This window comes from Brachionichthys hirsutus, chromosome 4, assembly GCF_040956055.1.
Source record: "Brachionichthys hirsutus isolate HB-005 chromosome 4, CSIRO-AGI_Bhir_v1, whole genome shotgun sequence".
In the NCBI taxonomy this organism is placed as follows: Eukaryota; Metazoa; Chordata; class Actinopteri; order Lophiiformes; family Brachionichthyidae; genus Brachionichthys; species Brachionichthys hirsutus.
In genome coordinates, this window is record NC_090900.1 from 6,257,896 (window position 1) to 6,278,727 (window position 20,832).

General features: G+C 40.7%; 2 protein-coding genes across 3 annotated transcripts; one reads left to right on the top strand and one right to left on the bottom strand.

The window, feature by feature from the left end:
- Positions 1-444: 444 nt before the first annotated feature.
- hnrnpk (heterogeneous nuclear ribonucleoprotein K) lies at positions 445-12,550 on the bottom strand. 2 transcript variants are annotated; one of them, XM_068760698.1, is made up of 16 exons: positions 12,524-12,550; positions 11,500-11,651; positions 11,094-11,191; positions 10,760-10,816; positions 9,911-9,954; positions 8,356-8,428; positions 7,854-7,967; positions 7,476-7,604; positions 6,827-7,158; positions 6,251-6,298; positions 4,532-4,571; positions 3,734-3,753; positions 3,258-3,286; positions 3,030-3,097; positions 2,607-2,776; positions 445-1,677 (listed from the first exon to the last, which is right to left on the bottom strand). In XM_068760698.1, the coding sequence occupies exons 2-16, from the start codon at positions 11,555-11,557 to the stop codon at positions 1,647-1,649; spliced, it is 1,311 nt and encodes a 436-aa protein (XP_068616799.1). In that variant the 5' UTR covers positions 11,558-11,651; positions 12,524-12,550; the 3' UTR covers positions 445-1,646. The 2 variants fall into 2 exon arrangements, with proteins under 2 accessions (XP_068616799.1, XP_068616798.1); XM_068760697.1 differs by lacking the exon at positions 3,258-3,286 and having other exon boundaries at positions 3,738-3,753; positions 7,854-7,961.
- Positions 12,551-13,365: 815 nt separating this feature from the next.
- On the top strand, positions 13,366-20,818 carry rmi1 (RMI1, RecQ mediated genome instability 1, homolog (S. cerevisiae)). The gene is made up of 8 exons (XM_068738641.1): positions 13,366-13,527; positions 14,853-14,963; positions 15,360-15,509; positions 16,494-16,564; positions 17,144-17,267; positions 17,376-17,469; positions 17,778-17,964; positions 18,909-20,818. The coding sequence occupies exons 1-8, from the start codon at positions 13,366-13,368 to the stop codon at positions 20,011-20,013; spliced, it is 2,004 nt and encodes a 667-aa protein (XP_068594742.1). The 3' UTR covers positions 20,014-20,818.
- Positions 20,819-20,832: the final 14 nt, after the last annotated feature.

Sequence of the window (20,832 nt, forward strand, 5' to 3'; positions counted from 1 at the left end):
GAAATCAGGAACTGGAAAAATCGCATCCCTTTTTAATATATTTAAAATCAACAACAACAAAAAACCAATTATTTGTATTAAAACACATAAACATTGAAATGTTAATGAAATCCATTAAGAATATTAATGATTCATCTCTAACAATGGAACAAAATGGTTCACACTTCATGTCTGCTCAATGTTTTTTTTTAACCAGTGAAAATATAAACTCAATGAGTTTAACATAAGTATATATAGGATTTTTTTTGTTTGTTCTGACTTATTTTTAGTGTTGTCATGCGATTAATTATGATCTGTAATGAATTAATCTATTTTTTAATCTCACCTAAAATTTGCAGAGAAAATCACTCAACTTTACATATTTTCATTTAAATTCATTACATTGTGGCAGATCAAAAGATTAATATATAACAAATAGATTTATAAAGTCAATTATTGTTTCACTTGAATCAGAAAACTTTATTAATCCCAGAGGGAAATTCCATTCCAACAGATAGTCCTATCATTTTCATTCTGCTGTTTGCAGAATGTATTTGTTCTTCCCTTTCGCCGTCGTGCATATGGAGCGCTAAATAGAACTGTAATTAATTAATCACAACACGATAATTTGACACCCCTAATAGTTTGAAACAGAAGAGCTCAGAAATGTACATATTGATGTAAAACAATGAAGAAAAAAAAGGCAATCTTATTTGTAATAAAAATAAATTCTGACAATGGAGATTAAAGTACGACCATCAAGACCAGGATATTAGGGGAACATATGTTCCTGGTTGTCATGGTTTCATTACCAAAGTGTCATCTGCGCACAAAGACTGATCGAGCTACGATGCGCAAAAAGCAATATAGTTCAGTAAAAAGTGGCACCATCTTTATTCATTTTACAATTTGACAATTTTTAGTCTACAGCATGGACAGCAAACAATTGTAGAAACAAAGTTCAAAATGTGTCAAACCTGTGATAAAATGCCAAAACAAATATGTGGCTACACGTTTCCATTTGTGAAGTATTACCCAAATTATTCTCATTTAATCCCACAATCTTGGATATTCTTACAAATTGAGACTATCCTGTGTGAAGACTCCAAACCTAAGAGCCACAAAATCCATTCGGAAGAGCAAAATTTCCCATGTCTCTTAAAACAAAGTTGGTTCAATATGCAAAGAAAGTTTACATTCGGCATGTTGCCAATATTAATGTGGTACAACTGAGTGTTTAGGGACTGATAAGAACAAAAAGCACACCAACCCACACACACTTGCATGTTCACACATGCATACAAATGAAACAGATTTCTATCGGAAGCACAAACATACACATCCAAGTAATAAAACAAAACAACCAAACTATTAAAAAATAAAGGTTACGTGAATATTCATCTGTCAGAAGACTGAATGTTTTTGATAGATGAGACTTAAAAGAAAAAAAAGAAAGTAAATCTGATAAAGTCAGTGACTACACTTAAAAATACCATCTATATATTTTTTATGCACAGGAATGTCGGACAGTTGTTGAAGAAGAAAAAAAACACCCACAATCCAGAGCATGAAGGGGATACGTTGGACAGGAGCAAAAAGGTTGAGGGGATGGAATGGGGTGGGGATGTGGGGCAATCTGTGTCTGCTTCAATCTGAGTCTCCCGGGTCTACAGCAAATGGCCAGAGTACTGCTTCACACTGAAATAAAACAAGAGTGGAAGAATTATTCAGATTGACTCATAAGGGGACAGCAGTGTAAATATATAGCAGTGTAACTGCAGGAGGAGGAAGTATTGATGGACAACAGATTAAGAAATTTAGGCAGAAGGAAAGGTGAAATAAACAGATAGAAAGCGAGCAAGGGGAGGAAGCGTAAAAGAAAGGCGTGAATAGTCCTCGTGTCCAAGCAGGGACAGCAAACTGAAGGAGGGAGGAAGGGGGTGTGGTTAGTTACTACGGCAATGCTCAACTACTAAGGAGTCTATGCTTGCAAACTATATTAGCATTACAGCTAATCCTGGATAGCATCAACAAGGAAGTAGTGTGTATTATACATGCCTACGGCGTGCCAAGGGAGACAGAAGAGGAGGGGCCCGTGCTATTTGGCAGACTGTGATTTGTTGTTGGTTTATCTAACTATAAACAACAAAATCACTAGTCTTCCACACAGCAGCAGCCAAGGGAAGAGTCAATCCACTCCCTGCTTCACAGTGAAACGGCTCAGACGGTAATTGAACCTCTTGTTTAACCCCCATTATAAAAACATATTTAAGGGATAAATGTGACAGTCAAAAAAATAACAATCACATTGACCCTTTACAAAAAATATGTACACCGATTAATTTAGTATTTTCCTTTACAGCCATTTCATGCAAGAGGAAGGTTTGAACTAGTTGCAGGTTGCATAGGGAAGAAGGAAAGAAGTTAGTGAAGAGACAGCAGGCAACAGAGCGGCATAACTCAACAAAGCTGGGTTAATGGTATTATGCAATTCCAGAAATGCTTATTTATGCACTAGCAACCTGCATACGTGTGGTTTTAGTAGGTTGAAAGACTCTGAATTACGACTCCCCACATCTAGAAAGACGGACGGCCACGTGACACAGTGAAGGTGTCTCAGAACTTGCCTGTTCTGTAGAAGGAACTGGGCATTTTGGATCTGATCTTGGGTGCCAGTGATGGTGATGATTCGGTCCTCAGAACCTTCCAGAGGTTCATCAATCTTGATGGAGGCCCCGGATTCGTGGCGGATCTGTTTGATCCGCTGGCCTCCTTTACCAATGATGGAACCAGCCAGCTGTTGGTGCGGTACCAAGAAGAGAAGGCGAGGGGTAGGGAAGGGAGCATGCAGAAAATTAAGCACTGGGAATACATGTGGAGCTCAAAATGTGAATAAGAAGTGATAAAACACAAACTGTCCAACTGTACTGTGTAAACTTAGCTTTGATCACATATGCCAAGGTTGGCTACCAGACCGAACAGTGGGCGATGCAGACTTCCATTGATTTTTTCCGGTACCAGTATGCATGTAGCCGCTATCATTTACTCACGTCTTTGGGGATCGTCACTTGTGTGGTGATGACGGGTCCTCCCATGTCATTATAGGAGCCACGACCACCTGACGGTAACAGAGGGGGCAGATGTGAAAATCAAGCAGGAAAAATAAATCAGATAAAATTAGAGTAGTGTGTGCGGAGCACTAAAGGTTGCCGAAGTTCGAAACATGCAAACCATTTTTCCCCAATTACAGCGATCATTGAAATAGTGACGAGGCTGGCCTGACTGGTCGTTATCCCAGTTGTCCGAGCAGGACAAACAGTCACAGTATTGAGCATTAAGTAAGACGAGCTATTTATTTGTGAGCGAAAAAATCAGATACCATCATAATGCTATACCCGTCGTCATATAGATGGGACCAGTCTCTTTTATTTCCATCAGATCTTCCAAGTATTCAATGATAATTAGACCAGGTTGCCACTGTTCAAATGTATTGCCAACAAAGACACTGAAGTGAAATATCATTCCAATTGCAAATAAATCACAATATTGCTGCAGCCCAGAAGCCGACACTGAACTGCACTGCCCTTCCAGCCAGGTTGTCACTGTACATACCGTCATTTTGGCTATGACATTAAGACAAAATGCTTGAAGCTGCAGTAAATCGAAAACAATGGGCCTGCATCTGGGCACAGTATGACCCTCTAACAGCCTTGAATGCTCCTCCATATAATGACAGAAGAAATTGGTTTAGTACTTACTGTATCCTCCGCCGCTCTGTAAAAAAAAAACAACACAAACAGGTTACATCAAGTACAGCAAACACATTTCTTCCTTCTATATATTCCAGAAGAACAGACAGAAGTCAGCCAAATGTGTGGATGATGTCGCCGCCTCATCCACGGAGTACACCCGACTATAATCCACCCAGTTTTGAGCCCTCGCCCAGACTCCTCCTCCTCCCCTCCCCTCCATTCCCCTCTCTCATCTCTTCTTGCATCTCCATCAGCCTCCATTTTCACCTGCTGCTGTCACCAGGGCAACAGGCAATTCAAAAAGCTGTTGCTAAGCAACAGCAGGCAGTATCCTGCCAGCCCAGAGAGAGGAAAGGAGGGAGAAAGAGTGCGAGTGAGACCTTCCAGTCTGTCAACAATGCGTTACAATTGCCTAGCAACCAACCATGGCCTCCGCCACCCTCCCCACCCCCAACATCCTCCATCTCCTTGCACAAAAAAAACAGGGTGGCCGTGAAAAGGACACGGAAAGAGGGCAATTACAGCTGATTATTATGGGGTGTCTCCAGCTGTGGTTATTACGGTCATTTGGTGTGAAGACTTGCACCATGCCAACACTTGCGTGTCAGAGTTCAAGTGAATGTGTGCACGCGCACGTACACGAGTGCGTTGTCCATCATCCATATTTAGAAGTACAACACAATGGACACTCGGCACAAATCGTGTTGTGCTGGGACCAACCAATACGCTCCCCCGAGGATACTGCCACCCAATGAGATGCTTGATAAAGAGCCGCATGTATTTAGCAAAGGGTCACTAACCATATTATCGCTATAGCGATCCGGTCTGCCTCTTCTCTCACTGGTGATGAAAGCATGCCATAGGAATAGAGGGAGATCGAGGGATGGGGGGTTGGGGGGAGACATGGAGAGCGAGATGGAGAAAGAGAAAGAAAGAGTGAAATGTTGGGTTTGGAGGAAAGAGAAAGAAAATGTTTGGAATTAAAATCTTGACAACACTCCAACGGAAATTTCTGGTCTAGGTCAAACTGCACACACACTGAGCAGGATTACAGTATAAACACATTTCCCCACAGCCATCTTCCCACACAGTAACAGGAACAGCCCTGACAGTGTTACAGTGAGAGAAGTGACAGGTGGTGGCGATCAGAGCCAAGTGCTGCTGATTTCCCTCTAAAGCTTGGATCCATTTCCTCGTGCCATGCCAAACTGTAGCCTCAAATTAAGTCACTAGCACTTGTTGCTTTCACTGTCCAGTCTCTCCATCTGTTACATGTTGGTCTAACAAGCTAGGATGAAACAGAAATGTCAAAAATTAAACCATGATTTCCAAAAGTCACAGAAGGTTGCAGTGACATTTTTCCACCAACGTGTTATATCCATCGGTGTTTCATGATACAACCGTAGTCTAAATACGGACATCTGATGCTCATCTAAAGTCATCATCCTGTTCCATACTGAGATTACCAATTAATTCAGGCTTAGTTTGAGTCATCATATCCACTTTTTTTGAGTTGATTTAGCTCAATCCAGTCACTTTTTCCTGGGAAAAGAACCTGGGTAGGCACATGTGAACGTAGTTCTAACAAATTAAGAACAGCATGCACACACTTGACTACTTAGTTGAACCTTTTGAAATATTTCTGATAGTGAGTTTGACTGACCTTTATAGCTATATACTTAAGCCTTGATTTTTCAGGTTAATTCCCACTTGACCAGGCTCGAGGTCATGGGGGAGGGGGGGGGGGGTTAACCCTAACCCTTTAATTTTAATTAGATCCATTTAAATTGCAGGTAAAATATTTTATGTATCTTGAGGTAAACAGTGCAAAGCCCAAACATGCATAATCAAGCAAACTAATGCTACACGGTTACACTGAAGCCACATTATGAAAGCAATACATGCCATCTTTGGGGGGGAAGGATTCAAGGGTCAAATCAGTCACATCAGCACATGGCTCTCATATACACCACCAGCAATACGCTCTCTAAACTTGGGAAATACTTGGAGTGATGAGCATGTTAGATGAGTCATTGACAGAAAAGAAGGTCATAAAATATTAAAAAGCACCTCAAAGAAGTGAAGTGCATAGGAATGAGTGGCGATCAGGGTAATGGACACGTGCAGACTAGAATGAATGAATGTTTAGAAAGTAAAGGAGTTAAGAATATGCCAAAATGACTAATGAACAGTTTTATTATGCGCTATAAGAAGTGGGTAACAAGTCATATAAAAAAAACTGCAGTAATGAGGCAAGGACATATGGGACATGTAGGAATACCTCAACACTTAGAATATAGTTTTGAGTCATCTTTATACATTATATTATGTATTTTGAGAGGAATTACAATTTAGCAGCGCTGGTAAATTCATTAAAAACTTTGCTTTAATTAATTACCATTACAGCGCTCCAGCTAACATACAAGGGAAGAAATTAAAAGTACAGTTTCAGAATGTCGAAGTATCCCAGTTAAAATATGTTTAAGGGTTCAAGCAAAGGTTTGGGGACAGAAACTTACTTTGACCTTTCATCCGAGCCACGGTATGAGTCATAGTAACGGTCTTCTCTGCGGGCAAGACAAAAACGGGAAAAGAACAGACACACCCCCAGACACATTGATGAGCACGCAAAAGTAATGGAATGACAACAATGAATACAAATGTTTCAAGAGAAATACAGTGTGACAGTGAATTACATACAAAAACTGGACTCAGTTCATCGTATTATTTACACAATGTAAAGCAAGACTGGTGAAACCGGTCTGAATGCCTTGAGCCCCTTGAAGAGCGATTAAGCTTTGTTCAATGCAGAAGGAAACGAGCAAGTTCTCTCAGAGAATCCGAACTGCATGGCCACTGAAGAAAGCCTAGCAAATCTAAAACACTATCTTAAATGGTTCACAGAATCAAGACAACGACAAACTGTCACGAGGAAACATGCGATCATTTAGTAATGATCATGTTGTGATCAGAAAATTAGTTTGTTTGCATTTGGCACCAATTATTGTAAGGGAAAACATGTTTGAGAGAAAAATGTTTAAGACAAAGAAACACAAATAAGTGGCCAGCAACTACAATTTAGGTTTATATCTTACCCCCCTCTGTGCGGGTGTCCCATAGACAAGTTCCGTGGACGGCCACTCGACCTGGACACTCTACTCGGGTGTGGTGGAGGAGGGCCGCGACGGGGACTCATCTCATCATAGTCTCGGCGGGAATGAGGCATGGGTCCTCGCACCCCTCTGCTCGCGGACATTCGTTCATACCCGCGGTCTCCAGCGCTGGGCCTATTCCCTCGCACAGGGAATCCTCCCATGAGCCTGCGGCCACCACCCCGTTCTTCAAACATTGCGGTGAAACCACCATATTCATACGTTTCATCGTAGAAATTGGGGTCATAGGGCTGTGCGCGGCCCTTTATCGGAGCCTAACAGGAAGGACAGAGAGGGACGTTCTGATCTGCTCAGAGGCATTTGTATGACATTCATGTGCCAGGAACAAAACAAATTTAAAGATACATTCCTCACATAAAATCTATTCTTTACGAAAGGGCAATGAAAAAAAATAAAACTCAAAATCAAATGTGCACGTTACCATTTGGCTGTCCTACTCTGCGCAACATTTTCAATTTCCACAACTTCAATCATCTTTATATGTAAAAAAGATGGATTTAACTGAAACCGTTAATAACTCTCAATTTAAAATACACAAAAAGAGGCCTCTCAACCGGTTAAAGCTGCTTACGTCATTAATAAGCTCCAGCATAGTCTTGATACACTCCACTACTCGCTCCATCTTCCCACCAACCAGAACCACCCGGTCTGTCGACTGAGGGCAGCACTCCTGGAACAACTTGATGCTGGTCTTTGTGTTCTGATGGCACATTAGACATGGGCATGTATGAGCAGCACAGGGGGGAGGAAAAGAAAGCAAATTCTAATGTAGAAACTCTTTCACTATTCAAATTACTACTTGGCTTAAAAAGGTCATATCAAGGTGTGTATACTGTTACAATTAAATCCGGAAGGCTGTGAGAATGGAGAATGCCTGTCCTACATTACTCGCACCTGAATTCTTTTTTCAAAATTCACAGCTTAAAGCTCCTCAACCACATGAACATACCTCACGGAGCTCCTTAATCTTTGCTCCCTTCACGCCAATGATTGAGCCAGCAAGGCTTTGGTGGATTAGCAGGCGCAGCTCACAATCGAAATCCATGCCATTATACTGCTGGTACTAACAGAGAAAATTGTTAACCCTTTGACAATCTCTGACAGGATCAAGCCTACGTAAGATGTATATTTCTTTTAATTTTGGCAAAAGCGTCCAATCAAGGGCCCCAAAAGCCAATTTTATGTCTGCATACAATTCTTACTCAAAATTCTGTAAAATTACAACCGAGTGTCAGAATTGCCTTTTTTTGTTTTTTTTTTACATGACCCAGATGTGTGACAGGATTTGGAGTGACACAGCATGTGCCTATAGTTTTTATTATCAGCAAACACACACACTGGAAACCTATCTTGATGTCAGCTTTTAAGCAGTGGGATTGCGGGCCCCAGGAAATAACAATAGTGTGTATTCTGCAACATTAGATAATAGAAAAACAAATTCAACAAATTACCTCTTCCAGTGTCGGGATAATCTTTAGCAGGATTTCTCCAACTGTCTCAATGTCAGCACTGATGCTTAGGATGCTTCATATTTTACCCACCAATGACAGAGCAGTACACAGCCACACAGAAAAGGTGGGGTTGGGGGGTACCGGTAATTTATGCCAGGGGGAAAGAGAAGAACATTTAAAATCAGAGAAATCATGACACCCCGCCCCCCTTATCCATACATTAAAACTAATCAAGCTACATGAAAAGTTGAAGTCCATTTTTTCCTAAACATTTGATGGTATGTTATTGGTAATTCAACACTGACTGAAAAAAGCTGGTACCCAAACTAAACAATGAAAAGAAAAATAATATTTTATCCAGAGAAAGGAAGAAGAGAGACAAAAAAGGGGACCCGAAGAAAGGTTACTGCATTTGGTGACCACTGACGGGGCAAGATGGGGAGGGTGAAGCCTGAGGAAGGTCTGGCAGGAATAAGCACCACTGGTGCCAGAGAGAACTTGATAGTCCTAAAGTATAGTTTGGTGGATGCATACTCCAAAGTCTTTCACAAAAACAACCTCAAAGAGGATGCCAAATACACCTTTGAAAGATCAAGGAAGGCAGATTTATCACATCTCACATTTTAGGGATTGTCAACCATCCCTTCTTACAAATTTGCATTTGACAACAACTTTGAGGCGTCATTTGTACAACAAGCTGAAAATACAAGTTTGTTGTCTGCACCCACCGGTTGATCAAATGAAACAAGATCAAGAGAACTTAAACGCTGTTTGTACGTGGAAATAGAATGGTAGACAGCTGACAAAGAGCGACAGAAGATTATACCATGAAAGATTATGCTCGCCACCAGTGGAATTGATGCTTTTAAAGGAGATGATAGAAGTAATAAAAATATACCAAAGAATGTAGATTAGTGGGAAAAAGAGATAATCTGTACTTCCAATGGCTTGAGCAGCCAAACAAATTGAAATGAAGCAGAAGAGAGGAAAGGAGACACACACGCACACAAACACGCACCCTAGCTTTGCATTTGCATTTCAGAACGGACAATATGATTCTATCTTTATAATGGGAGCATCACAAGGAAAGAATGGGATGTTGTGGAAAGCAGGCGAGTTTCTGAATCTAATGAAAAAACAACACCAGTATATTCATTCTGATGGGGAAAGGAGGTGAAAATGCCAAAGACAGGATAGATACTCATTAAAAAATTAAATTACAAAATTTAACAAAAAACAACATATTGCACAGATTATAGGAAAGATTTAAAAAGGACAGTGGCAGATTGTGGAAAAACCCTGATAACACCAGCCTAAGTTTCAGTGTTGAGGTGGCTTAAAAATTTGCAAATGAAGGATGCTGACATGGCTTTTACACGCTCAACAGGCAGATTTGGACATGAACGCATTCAGGTATTTGACTCAGGCTAAAATACTGTGAGAACAGGTAGGTTAAAATACAGTGACTTGACAGAGGCAGGATGATTATTATTTATCTCTTCTTGTTTCTTTGACTTGTAGTCAGGCAGTGAGAGGGAGGAGCTTAGGGACATACCGCTCAGGCCCACTGCTGTCTGGGACTGACACACTGGCATTGTACTGGGCGTGGAATGGGCAGGGGCCAGGGCCATTCGAGCAGATGTCAATCAAGTAAGGCGCCCATTTAGGGACAGGGCACGATTATGGACAGGGCCAACCAAGGTGTCAGGTGGGCGGGCGCAGGAGGGGCCATCCAGAACATGGGCAACAGAGGAGGAAGTGGGCAAAAAAGTCAACAGTAAAATAATAAAAAACAAGGGAGAGGGAAGAGGGAAGAGGAATACATTTTTAATATACAGGCTCTACACTGTTCAAATGTGACTTTAATTTGATTCTCTCAGAGATTTGTTTGTCAAAGAGAGAAAAGGAGAAAAAATAACATTGGAAAATGGGTAATGGCATATTAACAACATGAAGAGTTTAATGTTGGGGAATAGACTATAGACAGTGAGAAAGATGGGTAGAACTAATTGAAGGGCTTAAGAGGCAATGGCTGACTGAATTAGATACGGATCAAGTTGCCTTTAATTTTTTTTAGCTGGTGCACTTTTAAGACAAGTGTCAGTTTAACTGGGGCAATCACGTGATGCCCACCTGAAAAAGGAGCAGTTTAAAAGCAACTACAGGGTTTTCCCCTGGATATCTAATGTTAACTGAAAACAAAAAACAAAAAAAACAATGCCAAATACCAAAAACACTTTTTCATCCGATATTCAGGATAAATAAAACGAAAGCCCTATCTTGTAGTGAGGCTGGGTACATTTGAGATGCAGAATACCAGTGGAGGGAGAAATAAAAGATACCAAATAAAAATTTAAAAACAACAAAAAGAAACATTTCAAATATATAAAATTAATGTACTCACATCTGTACGGAGGGATTTGATGTTTTTGCCAGCCTTCCCAATCACAGCGCCTGCATTCTTAAAATATAGACACTACTTACAAAACGAATCCAAAGAATAAATTACAAAATGCAAACTATGGACTATGGTGCTGCAGTTATCACACACACAATACAAGGGATTTCAAATATAAAACAAATAATATCAGAGATCATATAAACATCACTAATACAATGTAAAAATTAACTATTACAGAACACAGAGATGGAAAACAGAAGAGCAAAAGTAGACATTTAGCAGTAAAAGAAAGAAAAAACGCAAACAATAACAGACTTTTAAATAATAGGAGAGTTACTTTGCTCTGCAGGAGGACGCGAAGCTCTACCATCTCGTCTGAGTTCCTGGAGCGCTTAAACGATTTCTGCTCATCTGCATCCTCAGCAGGACGCTTACCTGGAATAAAGAAACAAAATTCCATACAAACTTAAAACAAAGTCAACAAAAAATACATAAATAGCCACCTACATATTTCTGTTTGCAAAACATTTCCAACTACATTTTGGCATGCGGAATACTAAGTGCAAGATTAGCATCTTGGAAAATTCGTTTTCAGAATCTCAACGCTGCCATTGCGATTCGTCAACTGAGAACACACATTTTCGACGTTAACATTATTTGTACGCGTTTATGATGATTTGCCAAAAACAGTTAAAAAGAAAATTAACAATCCAGAGAAACTGCACCGTAAGCCATGTACATACCATTAGTCTCTGTGTTGCTGAAAGAAGTATCTTCTTCGTGATCAATTTCTGTCTCCATGCTCCTCTGACAATTGAAGAGATGTGGTGGGCACTTTGTTCCGGACAACAGGCAGAGAAACGCGAACAAGCAGGGCCTTGGACGCTGTGGTAATCTGTCAGCATAGTAACAAGAGTCGATAAAGACACATCAAGCGGCACGCTAAATATCCGGATAATCAAGAACCAAAAACGAGAAAAACCAAAGAATATCTGGCAGAGAACAAACAGTCATCGCTATTTATTACGGGGAAAGGGCGTGTTGATGTGCGGACGTAAAGACCGAACAGCTGCTGCAACCCGTCTGAGAGAAAGGACTAGTTGAATTACAGTACTGAGATGTAGCATGGAAACAAGCTCCCCGTTAGCAAAGCTCCAAACACACTCCCGGTATCATAGAAATCTTATTTACATTTGAATCTCCGTCAACGCAGTTTAAATCCGAACGTCGCGTTGAAATCGGCATTGGCACTAGCAATTAAGTGGTTAAATTCTGAGAACGACCAAAAACAGGATTAGATAATCAAGCTCCATTTAGCTATGGGGCTAAAGCTATCGGCCGCTAGCAATGCTAAGCCTTGTGATTAATGTTAAGCGCTAGCCCGGAGGGAAATGCGCTAGCTACAAGCTTCCTCGCTGAAGTTTCGATTAGCATGTGATTGTACTACTCTTAATGCAGTACGAGTAGAAGACGCTCCACGACCTCGTGATGTTCCGCCGATCCAAGATAGCTATGCCGAAAATACGTCGTCAATGATCGACAAACAGACAACCCTGAGTCACCACGCTAGCACCGAGCTAATATCGCCATGTTGCTTTGAATTCGATTGAACACAAGGGGAATAGCCCTGGTCAGCAAATTAGGCAACACCGCAATAGACACAATGTAGTCAAAATTGATGCTAAATATACGATACTTTTAAATTATCGCTGCACTTCGACTGTTTTAGGTTCACAGTGGAACGAAAACGGGGAAAAAACTACCAACCTGTAGTACAACACCTCGCTCGTCCCTATGCCTTCTCTACCAAACTTGGACACGCACAAATCCATCTAAGGGTGTTGATTGGTTAAACAGGAAGTACATCAATTTGTCAAGAGAGACGTGATTGGGTATAAAGTTGTCATTCACAATGGTAGGGCTGCCGCTAATGCCTTGTTTCCTGGTTCAGTTTCTTTGCAATTTACTGTCGCTGTCCCGGTTAATCATGGATGTATGGTGCAATATTCAAGTTGTTAATCTGTTTTTGAGAAGTACGCAAGCCTAACTTTCGCGATTAAGACTTGTCATGTATGTAGGATTCAATAGACACAACGCACAGGAAGTGACAACATTGCTCGCAAAGCTAGAAAGCCCTTTTGGCGCGTTTGCTAATTTTTTGCGACATATCGACCAGAAGGCGACTTCTATGTTTTTCAGGTAATCGTTTGGGTTTTTTGTTCCGTTACGTGCTATCCCTGCCTGGATATATCACTCTTTTTTCTCTTTTTCTCCTTCAATAGTACCCAGACGTGACCATCTTTCATTTCATGCATGGGATTATGATCACAGAAAAATAACAGATTGCATGTCCAGGCTGTTTTGTCTAACCCCAGCATTCAGCAAATGACCATACAGTTGAAGTGTTTCAGAAAATACAAAGGGAAGATGAATTCTTATCAATCAAACTCACTTTTAGCTCATTAGACCACTAGTTAAATATTTGATAAACTTGGTAATTGTTTATTTGGGATTAGCATCTTAAAACAAGTAATAATAACATAACTCTTACTTAAGAGGAGATGATGGTGGAGAAAGTGAACTGAGTCAAACACACACAACGTTAGAGGATGGCCCCTGACAATCAGGCAGTGGCGCTTGCTACCCAGGCCTGGCTGCAGTCCTCCTGGTATGTCCAGGTCCCCTTTGCTTGGCTGGAAGCCTGTGTGCAGTGGCTGCAAGAGGAGGCAGGAGGAGCAGGTCATCTGTCACAGCAACAAATCAACCAGCAGGTAGGCCCAACGTCCGACTGGCTAGTCAGTAAAATATGGAAGGATGGAGGATGGTCGTTCCAAAATGGTATTAGGTATTAGGTGTTAGATGTGAATGCCCCTTTTGATTATGATGACAGCCACTTACTGAACCCTGGTTGATTATCTTTGATGTCTGTCCACTTGTTCAAGGTCCTTACTGTTTCAACGATCCCCATAGCTGTGTATTATAAGTACAAGTATTTGATTAAATGACATAATGAATCTGCCATTTTGATTGGATTATAATTGTTTAATCCCTTTTAATGTTGACAAATAGAGAAACACAGAGTTTCACCCGTATGGTTGCTTTACCTGTCTGGGTTGAACCTGTCTTTAGAAGGAATAGACCAGACGGAACTGAATAATGTTGAAGCCGCTTCTGGTTTTCTGTCTCGTTTATATTATATTGAAAGATATTCCAACATGCTTAACAAATATGAAAACAATAAAAGTCAAAACATGGACACTTGAAGGCTCACGATACAGCACATGTCGTCAATGTGTATTGTCCAACTTTAGACAAACATTTAGCACCTGGAAATCTCAACTCTGAAAATGTAATCAACTAAAGTCTGCTCTTCTGCCGTCTGCTACTGTTCACTGATAAGAAAGGCAAACCATAGGTTGCTGTGATTAGCAAAAGGGCATAATTGACGAATGAATGAACCTTTGGTCTGACAAATCCTGCTTTCAACATGTTGATAGCAAGCCATTTTTTTTTAGTAAACAGCATGACTCCATTCTGCCAAGTGTCAGCTGTACCAGCTGGTGGTGGCGTCACGAGTGGGGTATGCTTTCTTTCATTTGCATGCCTATTTGTACCAACAGTGTACCTAAACACTGCTGCTGAACAGCTGTGTGTATACCCATGACTGTAATCTTTCATTTAAATATAAATGTAATCTCTTAATGATTGTATGAACGTGACAATAACCGGCACATCTTGAACGATGTCGACTGGTTTGTTCATGTCATGAATAAGAGAACAGAAATCTACAGGGACTTGGCGGTAATTACACCCTTGAGTCACTACGCAGCAACAGCCCTGCGACATCTGTAGGGCCCTACTGAATAATATCCTCAAAATATTTCCAAATCACAAATTTGGATCTGGCTCAGAATGTTGCTCATGTTGGTTGAATGAGATTACTTTTAGAATGTCATAATTCCATGTCCATTCACACAACATCCTGGCAATGGATTTTAACATTGTCATATGTTACAGAACGTGAAATACAGTGTAAAATACTGGTCAAATAACTGTTGCAGAGGGAAATGTCTCATTGCATTATGTCAAACTGTAGGCACTGGACCAGTGGCTGTTGACAGACCTGAGGGACCTGGACTACCCTGTTCTCCCCGAGGGGCTTGCTCAGGCTCAGAAGACTGAACTCAGTGGAACCTTTTGCATCCAAGTACAGACTTGTAGCTCTTATATATTACAATGTAGCTTTAGCCTTTTGTGGTCATCAATCCACATGAGCTAAAACGTAGCATTTTCAATGTGGGGCTCTCTAATCTGGTATTAAAACAAAGATCCCTGGATTCCAGTTTTGTTAGATTTAACTTTATATATATATATATATATATATATATAATGATGGTAACCACAGTTTGCACATGTAATTCAATAATATGATCAGCAATTTAGATATTTATTTTATTCATCCCAATCTTGGAAATTCTCACGTGCAGTCCTGTATTGTATACCCATTATGAAGTAATATGACTGTAGTAACAATCAATTTACTAGATATTTAAGAAATGGCACATAAAAAGGATACAAAGAAAAGGCAAACTATCTGCTTCAGGTTGATTCGTTACTGGACGTCAGCCAGCCTGCCTACGGCCAGCTGCAGAAGTTCAGAGGCGCCGATTGTGCAAATGATGACGTCTCTGCTTTCACACAAGCAACCCAGAGGCCCTGGGAAGCTAAAGCCACCCGAATGCTCCTCATGCAGGTAAGAGGCATTTAGGGGTTGAAGTGGAAGTGGAAAGAAATCTCCCCTGAACTTCAATGTTGTGCTGCTTGAATTCATATGTGTGAAGGCAGGCGAGCGAATACCTTTGCCGATATAGTGTACCTGTGTAGAAGCTAATATAGTACTTTTTACTCTGCTACATTTAAAAAGTTTAATATTTAGTTATTTTGAAGACTTCTGTTTAAAAAAAATTATAAACTTAACATTACAATCAACTATTTTCAAACTAATAAGACACCAACAAAAAACCCACCTAATTGAATTAAAACCATTATATCTGGATCAATTCCGCATATGAGATCTGATCATCATCCAAGCTGATAATTGCTCTGTCTCTATTATAAATAAAGCCAATCAACTGTTCAATCCTAATTCTCCAACCAGTTGTTTCCTTAGTGTTTGAATTCTGGTTGAGTCTTCTGTTTTTAACTGACTCAAAGTGGAGATCATAAGAAAGAGTATTGTGCTGCAATACAAGGAGCAGCCTACCATAATTGTCACCTTAGGAATTACACGTCTCACTGCTCGATGGTTTCTCTAGCGTCTAGACTATAGCTGGTGTTGCTTGGAAACGTTACAAGGGACCCCCCCATGACCGTTACAAACTATTGGGACCTTTATCAAAATGAAGGGGAATAGAGCAGATTTAATATACCAATAATAATGATGGAATAGAAAACACTTATTTCCATGTTCATTTTATCTCATTTTAATCCAGCAGTAATGTTAAGGCAAATATGATTTACAGTTGTATGTTGTCATAGGTAAAAAATTAATAAGAATTAGGCTGTTCTTTCCATTTAAACTTTTAAAAAATAATAATTTTCAATTCTCGAAACAGATCAGAGGAGTGTGTTCAGGCCAGCAGTAACAGAAAGTAAATGTAATGATCGCTATACTGCAGTGTTCACATGCTTTCCTTCTTGAGTTCTCTGGGATCAGAGACCTGTCTGTGTTGAGCAGGTGACAGATGGAGTCCAGAGCTTGGAGGCCATGGAGTATCAGCCTATCCCTGCACTCAGCACAGCGCTCAGGTGGACAATCGTTCCGTCTCTTTGTCGTTCACATTTGAAGAATTCTGACTTCCTAAAGTTTTGGAGTTTCTAACTGAGCTATTTCTATTTTTGTGTTCAAAGTAAGTTTACTCAAGGAAAAATGGGACAGTATATATTTTAGGTAGGACAGCACGGTGGTGCAGTGGGAAGTGCTGTCGCCTAACAGCAAAAAGGTTCTGTGTTCAATTCCTATCGAGTTTGTATATTCTCCCCGTGTCTACATCGATTATCTCCGGTTTCCTCCTGCTTCCAACAACATGCAATTTGTGTGAATTGTTTGTCTTTCATGTGGCCCCGGGATGCACTGGCGACACATCCGGGGTGTACCCCGGCTCTTGCCCATAGTTAGCTGGGATAGGCTCCGGCAACACCGGCGACCTCCACGGCAGATAAGCAGTTGTAGACGAGGCAATTAAGGTCGTCTTGTCCACAAGAGAAAGGATGGTCGTTATTTTAGGAACGGAGGTCGGGATCGCAATCAAACAAATTAAATAAAAGTTCCTAAACATGCGACTACATCATGGTTTTAACGGTTTTATTTGCTTCCGGAACCCTCAGGCCTGGCGTGAAACTGCAGTTGCGAGGGCAGATGGTTTGTAGACTTGGGGTGATTCTGTTGGGACCTTCCAACATCAAGGTCCTGGGCGGTGAGGTGGAGGACCTGGTGAACCGGAATACTCAGGTACACCATTGGTTTCTGATTTATGTCCAAGGCAGATTTAAGCTTTTGTTTTTTTACTGCAACAAACCAAAAGAAATGTGCTGATGCGTTTCTATTGTACTCTGACAGGGCAGGGTGCTGAGTCGTACACTGGGACTTCCTGAGGAAGATCACCAGCAGCAGGAGGGGGTGGAGGCCTCCCCAGCTCAGCATCCAGTTACCGGTAAATATGTTAACCCTTCATAGGAACAGCTTTTAACAATGTTTAAATATATCAGTATCAATATGCTCATCTATAGTTATTCTTCATTGTGCCTCATTTTTTGTTTATATGCAGATATATATTCCTTTATCTATAATATGTTGTATAGTTCATACTGTTGGGGATAAATATTATATAAGTATTTTTAATTGAATTGAACCCAAATAACCCAGGACCAGGTTGTGTTGAATCTTAAGTAAAAAAATAAATGCAATCTTATCGAAATATGGCAATATAAGTATATACAATGATATACCTGTTTGTTTTAGGAAATCATGAAGTGCAGGGCCTGGAATTTGATGATGCAGAATTGGTAGCAAGTCTGGAGGCCCAGGAGATGGAAAGGGTTCCTATAAGGCCTGGTCAGGACAGCGGTTATGGGACACGTGGCGAGATGTCCGTGCAGTCCTCAGGAATCTCCTCCGTCAGCCGCCTTGTCTCGACGGCCTCTTTCAGGTGGGGGTGAACAATAAGATGCTTGAACAGTTTGATGGAGGAACTTCTCAGCTCCACTGCCAGACAAATATATGTTGACAATTTGAATATTGTATGTTTTTCTTCTTTTAAAATGTCACCATTTAACTCTTCACTACTTTGGAACCAAATCAGCATGTTTGCTGTTGAAAAACATAGTTTGAGTAAAGTTTTTTCGATGTGTTACTGCCTTTATCTTGCTCTTAGGATAGTTATGTTCAATCAGTGCCAAGGATTGCTGTTGATGAGGAATAGGTTTTCAATTGATATTGATAGGAAACATTTGTTACCTCCTCCAAGGAGGTTATGTTTTTGGCAGCATCAAAAGGGTTTAAATTGTTTTTGCTATCTTTATACACCAACCATGAAAAGTGAATCAGAGTTTATTTGATATTTTTAAACTGATTTTTGAATCCTTAAATGGGATTTTCAATGATAAAATGTAATATTTATTCCCGACCTCATTCTGGATCAGATCCAGAAGACATTTTACCTGATAGTTCATATCGGACTCTTTTATGACTGTGATTTTTGGTGAGTGAATTGAAAACACATTTTACAAGATATGATTTTTTGAAAAAGCCTCCATTTTAAGTGATTGGGAAAATCCAGATCTTTCTCAAAATTTGTTGGGATCTAAATTAGACCAACACTCACCTTCAGATTTCTTTTCATCAAGATCCATCCAGCGGTTTTTCCATTATCCTGCTAACAAACAGACAAATGGCAGCAAAAACACAACCTCCATGTTGGAGGTAATTATGATATTACATGAAAAATAAGCAGCTTTATATCACGTTATTGCAATGCGTTGCATTTTAGATTGCAATCAGGGATCAGATTTACCAGTCATGATTTTTTAGTTAATGATATTGGTCTCTTTACTTCTGTAGAATTTAATTTCTTCTTTATTTCTTACATAACAGATTTGAGCAAGAGGATTCTGACCACATACCTTCTGATTGCCTGCTTCAACAAGAGATGTCGGATCACAACATGGTAGACGAAGACTTTCCTGATGAAGACTTTGAAGCTCTTCCCCTTGATGAGTTTGATGGTGTTCATGATCAAGAAGGAACGCATTTCACTGACAACAGTCTCACAGGTGTGTCACAGAATAAGGCGACGGCGAGAAACCTTGACCCAGCAGCAAAAACCCAAGCTGCACATTTTGAGCAGCAAGCTTTGAAAACCTCTGGGTCCATGATGCAGAGAAGGGGCGGAGGAGCTACAGGGGAGTTAGCTGCAGCAGTTCCCTCGCCGTTCTTCTCCCCTGCAGCGTTGGAGCCGTCACGTGAATTACAATTTGCTGCTAATGGTGAGAGTAATTTCATGGAGGAGACTGGAGGACCAAATCAGTTCCCTGTTCCTTGTGTCCCTAGTAGAGACAGAGAGAGCCTTGCAACGAAAACAGAAACATCCAGCGCCAGCTGTTGGTTTGCCAGTCACACTTCAAGACATACAACACCTCAGAAGCAAATTGCTACCTCAAGCAATGCAGAATTCAATAGGTTGTCTGTGAAAGGAGATGCACTGAGTCACAGCACAGCCCCTGCTCTTACTGTAGCTTCTCTGCCTTTTACATATTTGTGCCTGCTGGCAGAAAGGGTGTCCAAATCCGACCTCCAATCGACAGAAATCCACGTCAAAGCTTTCATTGTGACTCTCCTCGGGAAGCTAAGCAGCAGCAATGGTCGTTGGAGTGTTTGCGCCACCATATCTGATGGAACAGGATACCTGGATGTCGAGCTGTCCAATGAGGTTCTAACAGGCCTCCTGGGCTTCTCGGTGGCAGAGAAGGGCGTTATGAAGCGGGATCCAGCGCGGAGAGGCGAGCTTGACGCCGGGATGCGGAGATGCCAGGAGGAACTGGTGGATATGTGCTGTAATATGACTATTGTGGTTGAATCGGCGCGCAGGAAAGCTGTAGTGACCAAGGCAGAAGCTGTTAGCGAGAAAGTGCTCCAGGACCTCGAGCAAAGAGTGAGAGACAGGAGAAAGTCAAATAACTTGAAAGGAAGTAGGAAATGAAGAGTTAAATTACTTCGGCAGCGCTGCATATTGCCCTTTAGCAGAGATTAACCAAGAAAAAAAGTTCAGGCATGTTGTGCATCTATATTACCTTTAATGTTTTGCCCCACATGTAATGAAATGGACATATTTTTGGAAGGGATCATCAACCTATCTTTCTGTTTCACATTTGGAGAGCGGAATGTGTGAACAAATAGCGTGTTGCAATACATCCCATCTGCTTCTATGCGAGTTTGTCATTTGTCATGAAATTGTTTCAATCTCCGTTTCTGCATGTCTCCCAAGCAAAGTAAGTCAATTATAGATGGAAAAATGTGCCTGTCCTGAATTATATTGAACATTTATTTAAGGAGGGGTAAAGTGCATGAGATGAGAAAAGGGAAAGAGGAGGCGGTTCATAGTCTGATTGTTGAAATGAATAGCCAGCCTTTGTATTAATAGAGTACATCTATTACTTCTGACTGAAGGCTGATTGAATGTCCAAGGGCAGCATGGGGCTTTTAAATAGACTCCCACAGAGGAGAATTTGAGGAAAGAATAAAGGGGAGGCCATGAGCTGTGGCTATTTCTGTTCATTATAGTTCTCCGTCTGTGTGTTTTGTCTTTGACGAATGTCATCTACCCAACATACGATGGTTTGTCTTTAATTCCTGTATTTTGAAATTAATTTGTTCAGAGTTTTACAATTAACGTTCACTCTTTGATAAATAAAACAACCGAAAAGCTTGTTGTTGATGTTCCCATTTATTGTAAATTGAGATTTATACTCCACAAGGTTGTATAAATCGGTGGAAAAAGTAGACTATGGTACTCTGTTTT

What these genes read in the sequence shown, in the direction of transcription:
- hnrnpk (XM_068760698.1), bottom strand. Translation starts at nt 11,557, where the DNA reads ATGGAGACAGAAATTGATCACGAAGAAGATACTTCTTTCAGCAACACA. An exon ending in GCGTCCTCCTGCAGAGCAAA is followed by an intron (nt 10,817 to 11,093) that starts GTAACTCTCCTA and finishes CTATATTTTAAG; the next exon opens with AATGCAGGCGCTGTGATTGG. An exon ending in GACAGCAGTGGGCCTGAGCG is followed by an intron (nt 8,429 to 9,910) that starts GTATGTCCCTAA and finishes TAAAATATGAAG; the next exon opens with CATCCTAAGCATCAGTGCTG.
- rmi1 (XM_068738641.1), top strand. Translation starts at nt 13,366, where the DNA reads ATGGCCCCTGACAATCAGGCAGTGGCGCTTGCTACCCAGGCCTGGCTG. An exon ending in CCCGAATGCTCCTCATGCAG is followed by an intron (nt 15,510 to 16,493) that starts GTAAGAGGCATT and finishes TGTGTTGAGCAG; the next exon opens with GTGACAGATGGAGTCCAGAG. An exon ending in GCACTCAGCACAGCGCTCAG is followed by an intron (nt 16,565 to 17,143) that starts GTGGACAATCGT and finishes CGGAACCCTCAG; the next exon opens with GCCTGGCGTGAAACTGCAGT.